Raw genomic sequence first — 11,886 nt, forward strand, 5'->3', positions numbered from 1 at the left:
TAGGGTCATCAAATCTAGGATGCTGAGGTGGGCAAGTCATATAGCCAAAATGGAATAGAGTAGGAACGCTTTCAAAGTTTTAACTGGAAGTCCAATAGAAAAATATCTATTAGGAAGACCTATGTGTTAAAGGTATGGCAATATTAAGATGGATTTCACAGAATAAGGAATACAAAGTAGAAACTGGATCCGGTTGACTAACGACAGAAGTCAATGGAGATTTTTTTTTTTTTAACGCAGCATTGAATCTCCGGGTTCCATAGGCCATAAAGTAGTTAGTTATACTATTACTACTAAAACTAATCCCTTTTAACTTATCTACATATTATAACTTCTCACAACCATTCATTTATATTAAATCTTACTGTGTATTGGCTCCAAAGAAACGGAACTTTTATCCGGAATCTTTCTCGTTGAATATTTCTAATAGCCTTTTTTGTACAATTTAAGTGGTTTGGTTCCTTCAACATGTAGTTGTTAGCGTACAGGATGCTTCTAAACAACAACGACAACGTTTGGGAGGTGATTCCTGGCACCAACATAAGACAAAATGTATAGACTAACCTGGGTGCACAAATGATTCCTTTCGGAGTTATAGGCTGCCGAAAACATGAAAAAATAAACTTTCAAGGTCCATAGCTTCAAAACTATGGGACCTATCATAGTCGGGTCAAGACCTCACGTAGGAACTAATCCAATAATACATGTTTCAGAATCCTAAGGCACTGACGCAACAATTTTTGAGAGGGAGTTTGGCTAAGGGCATATAATTTAAAGCAATTACCAACTCTATAAAAATTGTTGTGTGAGTACCTAAGGATTATGAAACCTGGATATAGTCTTGACTCAACTACGGTAGGTCCCATAGTATTGGAGCTACGGTTAAGCTTTTCATGTTTTCGGCAGCCTATTACTCCGAAAGGAAACATTTGTGCACCCAGGTTTGTGAATACTTTTAGTCTTATCTTGATGTCAGGAATCACCTCCGAAACGTTTTCGGTGTTGTTTTGAAACACATTGTACACCCAGCAGCCTTCAGTATGCTAGCACTAACAATCTGCATCACAATAATTTATACCTGTTTCATCTTGAACGTCTATATCTTTCTCAGTCCCATCAACCTCACCGTCGCTTCCAAAAATTAACACATCATACCTATTACATGTCCCCATGACCCTGTTTGAACCTTGTAACGTGCGTGTTTAATAAAAGTGTGAGAAGACACATCTTCACTTGTCAGGGTCACAAAACGCCACCCCCAGTATTTGAAGTGAGAGAGTAATCAGGATATAGTTAATACCGAAAATTAATTTAAACAAAGTTAACAAACTCATTTTTCCATAAATGCAGTAAATAGCAATTGCTGTTCAAATAATTTACTTCATGTACTCAATTTCTTAATATACGAAACTCTAGTATGTATTCACGCAACAATTTGAAATGTACACAATATAATTTGAAGCACTCACCAGCAACCTCTATAAAAATTGTTGTGGAAGTACCACAGGATTCTGAAACATAGGTATTTTGATAGAGTACATACTAGGGATGGCCAAAAATTTTCGGATCCGGATATCCCGGATCCAGTGAGATCCGGATCCGGATCTTGCCGGATCCGGACCTAGATCCGGATCTCGGATCCGAAACTCAGATCCGGATCTCGGATCCGGACCTAGATCCGGATCTCGGATCTGAATTTCAGATCCGGATCTCGGATCCGAATCCCAGATCCGGATCTCGGATCCGAACCTCAGATCCGGATCTCGGATCTCGGATCTGGGTCCGGATATCGGATCTGGATCCGGATCTCGGATCTGGGTCTGGATCTCGGATCTGGATCCGAAACTCGGATCTCGGATCTGGATCCGAAATTCGGATCTCGGATCTGGATCCGAATCTCAGATATTGATTCGTATCCAAACCTACATCTGAAATTGTGATGATAAAATTGAATATCTAAAATTCGTCAAAACTTTTTTCGGATTCACTAATATAGTAGGATGCTGTGCTTTTAAATGTTTCCATAACACGTTTGTGCTACCTTTGTTCTTTATGTTATTTTAACCTTGCAATATTTACTTTCTTATATAAACTTTCTTATTTTCTCATATACAAATGAAATATCTTTTAGATAAGACCCTTCTAATCGCAGGAATACTGGACAAAACAAACTCTTTATTAATAGTAGTTTCTGACTCACTAGAGTCCAACCATCAACAAATCTTTCACTTCGAAGGTACAACAAAAAATATAGACTGGTTGGCGTGGAACAACAGTAGATCTTTAAACATACACACGAGAATTTCAGGAGAGCGATATGGTTGTGTAGTATTATTAGTATTAATAAAAGTGTTCGTTGTACGACTTTATTACCTAACTTATGGCTTGCCCTTCTGAGGTCAGGAGTTTGTTGAGGGAGTAAATATAAAAGAGATTTCTGTTATTTCTTCTTCACCCTCCAGGTTTCTTTAATCATACATTGCAGGACGTAACCAAAACATATCCATGCATCGTATCATTGAAGCGTTTTGTGTTTTGTATATTAGTGTTCAAAAATATTTAACATATTCGCATTTGTTCATGTGATCTCAGGTTCAATTCTCGGTGGAACATACATGAGATAATTGAAAGCTGAAACAATATGAAAATAGTATTTAAAAGTCAGGAAATTAATATTAAAACTTTAGCTATCTATTGTGACTGTAAGGTTAACCCACACGTTTCGTGAAGATATATTAAGTCGTTATTGTTTATTTACTATAAGCTACCAGATACATCCTCAGATGCCACTTTACACTGTAATAATCAACAGATGAAAACATTGGGAAAGGAATGGAAGGAAGGCCTCCAGAGCCTTAGATCAAGGTACTAACCTAGCATTTGCCCAGTATAACTGAGGAACAACCCTGGAAAATCCTCAGTCAGGATAGCTGGTCTCCGAATTCGAACTCGGTATAATCCAATTGCGAAGCAAGAATCCTAACAAGTAGCCTGAGCTCACTCCGTATTATTATTATTATTTAATTAACGTAATGTTCTAAAATTAGTGCAAATTAAACCCTACTTTCTTTATTGCTGATGATATAGTTAATAAGCCTACATGAGACATCAGTCTCCCATTACATGGGCCTTGCTCAAGAAAGAATACCAGAACTGGAATTCAGGAAGCGGGGGTGAAGAGATTAATGAGGATGAGGAAACTATGTGCGATGCAAAAACTGAGAAATTATGACTTCATCACAGATATATTCACTTACATACGTCAATTAATATTTCTCTGATACAGGGCACTCTACTTTCTATAGTGGCAGGGAAATGGCCCGCTTTTGTAAACGAACACATTAAGCACGTGCATATAGGCACAATATCCGTGCAAAGAAACATAGGTAAAACTAGAAAAAAAAATAGGGAAAGCGAGGGGAAAGTGATAAAACGCCATTCAGCATTAAAAAAAAAAAAAAAAAAAAAAAAAAGCTGAAAATAACTACGAAAGACGCGAGGCGAATTTTATTGAAATGATTGTTTTTCCTTAGTGATTAGCTGTGCTAACTATGAATATGAATTAAAAAGAAAACAAGTAGCTAGCTCTGAGTTTCGCAAACTGGTTGAAAAGAAAATATTGGATAAAATTTAATAATAAAGAAGGCATTTATGATAATTAAAACAAATTAAACTCTTGGCACGACAGTCCTTTGGTTCCTACCATCGGGCTTACGTTCATTTGAAGCGGGATTTGAATGCAAGACATTTACAGTAAAAGGATCCACAGCCTAATGCCGCAGACCACTCGACTATGGCTGTCGGGTTTTCTCGGCTAATCTGTAGCACATTTACAGTAACTGATTATTTTAAAAGTTGCTCCTAAATACTGACAATCTAAGTTTTATGTATCAAATATTTCCTGCGATAATACCATACACTCTCCGACTTCTATAGACAAAAAGCTATAGTTACCCACATTATCTAATACAGAAATAAGTTCTGATTCTCTAATAGCTGCTGATGGTGATAGTCAAGGTTCACCGAAGCATGATCCCAAACCCAAACTGAGATATTGATGTCACTGGAACGCCTGAAAAGTCATTGTGGGTAAGTGAATTGTCCACTTGTCAGGATGAAGGGCGATGGTGATGTGAAATGCAGGGCTGTCAGAGGTACTACTTATAATAATTGGATTTGTAATATTCTATGTTGCCGTAAACCCTCTTCAAGAAGATAACTGTTAATTTTAGCTTTGAAAATGTTACATAAAGAGTTTTATTGCTATCATTGGGTTGCATATAAATCTCTTTATTCCGGAATTATCGGATTTATTTTACCGCTTAACTTTCACATCTCTTCTGATTTACGAATATTTAAATCACGATTATCCCCTTAAGGTCAATTAGTGATATTTTAACTTATTTCGAACCAACTATGTATATGGCTAGTCTTGTTATATGGGAATAATTGAGACTAGAAGCAGTCTACAGGCTACGTTCAAAAGAATCTTGTCCGACCTCCTGATAAACCACGTCTTTCAGCAAGGTGAATTGTGGCAATCCGATACTAACATGCGGAAATCTTCCGGTTCAAGTGAAAGCTTCCATAAGAATCAGCACCCTAATCAGTGGTATGTGCCTTGCTAATTTTTCTCCAATGTGAAAGTACCTAATTTTATTGTTAAAAATGAAAAGGTTTTTATTTCAAACAAGTTGTCATTACAGTTTTCATATTTGAACACAACACTCATGAAAAGTCATGTTAAAGCGCGACTTACTCCTCAAAAAGAATATTTATCTGTTTTTAATTTCTCGTGTTCCTCAAACTACATGCGGAATTAGTGCAAGTGCCTTCCGCTCGCATTACCTAGGTACAAGCGCAATGGCGTATTTAGGGGAGAGGCTTCCGGGCTTAATCCCCCCCCCCGAAATCTTACTTACTATAGTAAACTATATGAAATATCTTGCAGAATTTTCACATTTTCAGGCAAAGCCTCCCCCCGAAAGTTAGCGAAGCCTCCCCCCGAAACAAAATCGTAAATACGCCACTGTACAAACTGCTACGATCTTGGTACTAGCACATGTTTCGGTTTCCAGATCTCAAATATTTATATTTCAGCCTGATTCTATGTATGAATCCGAAATTTCAAATCTAGATAAGAGGCACCAAAATTCATAGTTTATTCTCGGTGCTCATATTGTGATTTACTAAATAATTATTAAATCTAATTGTAGGGTATACATTTGATATTTTGAGCAGACTGAGCAAGATAAATTTACGTAAAAAGTAGTCAATACTTGTCTTAACTGTTTATGTTTTCTTAACTGTCAATGAAATAGGTGCATTGAGGAATTTTAAATATTCATCTCGGTCCTGCAACCGAGTGGAACTAGATTCGACATTTGAGCTCTCATCCGGATCATTTTTTTTCTTAAGTAAGCCAAACATTTGATCTTTAGAGTAGAATGAAGGAAACAAATAGACTTGTCAATATTCGTCTTAATTTTCTGTTCTCTTCTTCACTGTCAGGACTTCGTGAAATTACTTTCGGCGAATTTTAGATATTCATGTTTATCATAATTTGGATGGGATGTGGGTTTGGATAAGAATCAAGATCCGAGATCCGAATCCAGATCCGAGATTCGAGATCCGGATCCAGATCCGAAATCCGAGATCCGGATCCAGATCCGAGATCCGGATCCGAAATCCGAGATCCGGACCCAGATCCGAGATCCGGATCCAGATCCGAAATCCGAGATCCGGATCCAGATCCGAGATCCGGATCCAAAGGATCCGGACACAATCAGATCCGGATCTTCGGATCCGGCCAGATCCGGATCCGGCCATCCCTAGTACATACTAGTTCCTAAGTGAAGTCATGATCCGACTACAATAAGTCCCATAGTATCGTAGCTATGGACGTTTAAAGTTCATGTTTTCATGTTTTTGGCAGCCTATAACTCCAAATTTCCACACCCAGTTTGGTTTATATCTTTTGTTTTATCCTGGTGTCAGGAATCACCTCCAACAGGATTTTGAAACACCCTGTATATGCATTCGACGTAGGCTCACTATATTTATAAGAAATGTGGATTTCGTTCATACTTCATTACTTGCTTTGTGTTCCGTCTTTGTTGACGTAACACCTGATTTTTTAAAATGCCGAATAGAACAAAAATAAAAAATGAAATGAAATGAAATATTTGAGTTTTACGTCCCACGGTTATGCCGGTTGGGCTAAAGGAGACGGTGATGATGAGTAATGAATGAAATGGTGGAATGAAGAAAGTGGGAGGAAACGGGAGAACCCCGAGGAAACCCACGCACACGGTGTTTGTCCACCACAAAGTTCACATGGCGAGGGCTGGGATCGAACTCGGGACCCCAAGAACAAAAATAAAAATAAAAAATGCTAATAAATTGGATTCAGTTGTAGTTCGCATAGGCGTTAGAGGTATAAGAAGTATGGGCAAAAATTTCGAAAACCTCTGTTTTCAAGGAGAAAAATACATAGACACATATTGAATTTGGGGCTACTCCTATTTCTTAAAAAAGAAAAAAAAAAGAAAAAAACTTACATTTACGTATGAATGAATCTTTGTATGTATATTTTTCCGTATTATTATTATTATTATTATTATTATTATTATTATTATTATTATTATTATTATTATTATTATTATTATTATTATTATTGTCTTCTTTCTAGGTTCATGCTCAAATCTCGATAGATAATGTGAGAACAGTTCTGGAGGCATTGGACGAAAATGAAGCTGTGGCCATTATAGACGAAATGCTAGCGAGGAAGCTGGCCACTGTAAACCACGACGTTTAAAATAAGGAGATCAGAGATACATCCATCAGTGCCTTTAGGAACAATCCATGCAACATCGCCATTTTATTTAATGCAGTAATTTTATTATTACACTGATGTACATGTGCCATAATTATACTACAATCAGTGTTTTAACTAGACTTTTAGATTTCGGGGGAATTCTAAGGCCTTAGGAGGGCATGCTATATCTATATCTTCAAAATTTGAAGGGAGGTTGTAGAACTTTGGGAGGAAATCCCTCCAAACGTGTCTTGTTAAAACACTGTTAAAATATTACTTGTTTTTAGATTTAGATTTTTATACTTACGATCATTTTAAGTAAGGTTTTAAGTGAACTGTGTGTGTATGTAATACTGAAATTGTTGAATGATGGTAAACACTGTATGTAACTATGTTCAATTGTTAGTCTTATGCTAAAGTAGATACTTTTATACCAACCTGTTGCAAGATCTCGAAGAGCGTTTTCTTATGTAATGTCACTTTGTCTTGTTTCAAAACTTCCATTATGTTCTTGTAGTGTGTACAAGAATATGTTCCTGTTGCAGCTACTTCACTTTTACTTACTATTTATTGTTTATAATGTATATGTATTGATATTAATAAGAAATTGTAATAATTTATGTAAATAGGGTCCTCCATTTTACGAGCCGTTAGGAATACTTGTAAACGAACTTGCTATAACTGGTAAAGACGATTTTTTCCTTAAAAGTTAATACTTATTATTCTTTGGCAACGACAATCTTACCATAAACCGTTCAAAATTAGAATTCAGAATATATGTTTCATGTTCATTTCTGAATGCTTGAGAATCCTATTTTTATTGCTAATAAACATTCATAATTTCTCATAATTGGAAGTACACTGACGAATTCTTATAATATAACTTCCAAAATGCAAAGAAATTATCTAGTTAAATATTGGTATAAGATTGTGTATGGATTACATTAATATTTATTCACAGTAAATTGTATATGAATATTTTCAAATGAAAAAAGAAAAAATTCTATAATGAACATCTTGTAACCAAGGAGGTTATAAAATAGAGGATCTGCCCATACAAGAAAATCGTGAAGCCATACGTCACAGCTTCGCCACACCTACTCTGCCCACTCCGCGCCACTAAGATTGCAACGTTTCGAGCCAACAATCATGGCGGAAACGAGAGTAGCCAATCAAAGGTGCAGGCTCAGACGATGCTTGGTTGTTTCTCGGCTTCATTGAATTCATAGGATGATGATACGTATGAGCAGATCCTCTATTTTATAACATCCTTGCTTGTAACAGCTGATCTGAATTAATTCAAAATTTTCTTAATAGTCGGTGCTGTAATCGATTTTCAATAGCTATGAAATCCTCAGATTTTAAATAAAATATATTTCACATTTTCGTACAAGTTTGTAGTTATGTATACAATATCAAGATCAAATCCAAATTATGATAATAGCTTTGCATGCTTTCTACACGTTTTATAACATACATTACAAACTTACTCTAATATTGGCGCATGTGTAAATAAAAATTGCGGACTATTCGTATTCTATAATTCACATTTCAATACTTATAATTAATCTCAAATATTAACAGAACATAACTGAATTATCTTTTGTGGGCCACTGAGCATGCATCTGTACAAAAAACAAAAGAGGAAAGTAATCAGCTGTAATTATTTATAATAATTTTGTAAACACTAGCAAAGAATTATTTTAAATTAAACTGTACTTGTTCGATTGATATTAATTTGCTGTGACTATATGTACAGTAAGTGACAAAAGTTCTTTCCGTTTTGTAAAATTTATTTTGGAAATAACGGTTGTATACCTGGAATGTACAGAACATTACATTTTCTTTTAATTTACTGAAAAGTGAACTCAAATTGTCCTTCCATTTTGAACTTTTTTTTATGAAAGTAATTTCATCAAACGGAAAGAATTTTGTCTCTGACTGTACATAAATACGTAGCTTTTTACGGAACAAAACCGGTTTGAAGAAATTCTTCAATACCGTAATTTTGAAGTCATTGAATTCGAGAAACCAATTGACATATTTATTCGTCAGGATTCTTTCATTCTTCTAAAATATTAATATTTTAAATACGTAGTAAGGTATTGAGCAGTGCTTGGAAATAGTCTGTGAAAGGAGGGGCTAAAACAAAACTAGTCACCAATCATGTTAGTTACGTTTGCCATGCTTTCAAACTTGCTACTTCTTCTGTCAGTAAAAGTAATTTGAACTGTAATGTTAAAACTGGCAAAACGTTATATTCTAACTTAATTTTGAACACTCTCTATGTCAAAAGAAGGGTTCAGCTTGGTTAATGCTCAAGAGTTACTAATCAGCAACCTGATTAAACAAGTTAAATCTCTGATGAAATAAGAGCCACATTTTGCACTTCAGATATTTTTTCCAAATTGTTTTACCTAATGGATTTCCTTTAGCAAATTTAGTTCAGTTCTTCTTTTTGATTGCATTTCAATTGTCAAACATACCTTATTTCCGGCGAGAAAAAAAAAAAAAAAAAAAGCTAAATATCTTATGGAACAAAAAGTAAGCACTACAGGCTTCCATTTGCAATCGCTGGCAGCTACTTAATCTCTACTCTTAGACATTTCTCAAATCAGGGGTTCATATGCCTATTTCCATGGCAGCGTATACATTAAACCATATGGGAATGTAAACATATACAAGACTATAAATATAATCCGCCAATTTTCAATAATCATTCGATTTATTGATTGAGTAATTTTGAAATTATTTATCCCAATTAAAGAAATCCAATATTTAGAATACTACAGTGTATTACAAAAAACTGTCACAATATTTTGGGAACAGATTCCTCAGATCGAAATAAGAAAAAAAGTTCATACGGACCTGTGCTCAAAAGTGGAAAGTTTCAGAGTTATAGGGTGCCGAAAACGTGAAACAAGTGAACTTTCGAAGTTCATAGCTCCACTACTATAGGAACGATCGTAGTCGTATCAAGGCGTCACTGAGGAATTATTATGTGAACTATCCAAATATCCATCTTTCAGAATCTCCGGTACTTGCACAATCATTTTTAGAGAGGCTGTTTGGGAGGACTTGATTACTCTCCACCTACCTCCCTAAAAATTGGTGTGCAAGTATTGGAGCATTCTTAAAATGGATATTTGGATAGTTCACATACTAGTTCCTCAGTGATGTCTTGATCCGACTACGATCGGTCCTATAGTAGTGGGGCTATGAACTTCGAAAGTTCACTTGTTTCACGTTTCCGGCACCCTATAACTCTGAAACTTTCCACTTTTGAGCACAGGTCCGTATGAACTTTTTTTCTTATTTCGATCTGAGGAATGTGTTCCCAAAATATTGTGACACTTTTTTTAATACCTTGTATAATACTAAGATTATTCGATTTACATAATTTAGAAAAAAAAAATCTAAATATATGCATTTCAATGAGCAACAAGATCGGATCATTAGTATCATTGCGCCCACATACAACCTAATCAAATCACAATACGACTAACGTAAATGACGTAAACGAAAACTTAGAAAAGTTTAATAAATATCATTAATATACAAAATTTTCAACAAATTTTGGTAATGTTAGAAAAACTTACACAATAATTATCCTACACTGTTGTACAATAATTATCACAATTAAAATCTGCTTATGTTGGTTCCGGATTTTTTCCTACCTTTAAAATCTGACAATGTAAACTTCAGAAATTAACATGTCTTCTACAAACTAATTTAAGGAGATAGTCTTCCTGCTATAATTATTATTATATTTAAAAAGCATGAGATCTGAATAGAAGTAAGCCAAACTTACAAGTTCTGAATTTTGAACTTACTTTATTCCTGAGTGAGCAACGCAGTTAATGTTGAATTAAATGAGGAGTAACATTGACGACTTACTACTCAATACCTTAGTGGTGTTCTGGAAATCTTCAATTAACACACTATTGTACTAAGGTGATTGAAATTGAATGCTACCGTCTCTAGTGCTTATAGTCATGAATTCGATTCTGGTTGGGATATATTGTGGAAAAAAAATGTGCTTGATATTATTGCCGTATGTTTAGTCGGCTTTTAAGGATCACTCAAATTTCTACGGTAAAGTATTCCTATAACGTAGATGCACAGGTTAGAGATCTGATTATACCGAGAATTTTTATTGCAACAAGTTAGAAACTTAGGAACAGTCAGATGATACGTGCGAACTTGTTCAAAATGTTTTTAGTGGATCAACATGTCTTACATTTTTGTTTTTTTATGAACATAATTTATGAATCTCAACATCACACAAATTGTCAATATCTAGTACATATGTGTATATATATATTCATTTATAATACATGTTTATATCATTTTATGTAAACAAAAAGTAGAAAGTTTTGTATTTCTTTCAGAAATATATTTTTTATTTGTGTATAAAGTATGTGTGTAATTAATTTTCTATAATCACTATCAGAAAGAACATGTAGTCAATACAAACACAAAATTTGTTTCGATATAAAATAATTTTTGCATTATGCAATAGCGGAAGAATATAACGAAATTAAATATATATTCTTTTCTTACTATGTAAGAATTATTAGTGTGGATGCTCTCTGTTTCGACTTGTGGTTTCATTCATAGTTTTCTCAGCAGTCAGCATCGTTAGACAATTGTAGAGCTACTTGAATTAAGATGTACCACGCTCTAAATCTTTTCCAGATAGCTCGCTGCACAAGTGATGTCATCAGTGAACGTTGATCAGGATGTTATGTGATTTGCAGGACAACCAGTGCAGTACTGAAAGTATTATAGTGTAATTAGATAAATGTACCTCTGATGCTAGGAGTCCGTGGTTTGATCCCAGGCCGTCTGAGTTTGTGTTGTAATCGTGCTCTTGCGTTTTCTGCAGGCTCTCCCGTTTCGTTCTCGTAGCGATTTTCCCAGTTTTATCATAAATTTTCCGTTTCATTAGTAATAATTTACTTTAGCATAAAGAGGATAATCCTGGAACATAAAGGTTGCATTTTCACTTCATTTAGCCACACTTGTTGCCTTGAAAAGGTTCTAACCCGTTGTTCTAATGTAAGTGC

At 34.9% G+C, this 11,886-nt stretch overlaps 1 protein-coding gene across 6 annotated transcripts in view; it reads left to right on the forward strand.

Annotated features, from left to right (window-relative positions):
* The window catches only part of LOC145674507 (uncharacterized), a 266,730-nt gene extending 255,502 nt beyond the window's left edge, over nucleotides 1-11,228 (forward strand). For all 6 annotated transcript variants that reach the window (XM_081744660.1, XM_081744659.1, XM_081744658.1 and 3 more), the window contains one exon: nucleotides 6,692-11,228. In XM_081744660.1, the coding sequence (XP_081600786.1) occupies nucleotides 6,692-6,817 (126 nt within the window). In that variant the 3' untranslated portion in view covers nucleotides 6,818-11,228. The remainder of the gene's footprint in view (nucleotides 1-6,691) is intronic.
* The last annotated feature ends 658 nt before the right edge of the window (nucleotides 11,229-11,886 follow it).

This window comes from Thermobia domestica, chromosome 17 (assembly GCF_964235325.1).
Source record: "Thermobia domestica chromosome 17, izTheDome1.hap1.1, whole genome shotgun sequence".
Classification (NCBI taxonomy): Eukaryota; Metazoa; Arthropoda; class Insecta; order Zygentoma; family Lepismatidae; genus Thermobia; species Thermobia domestica.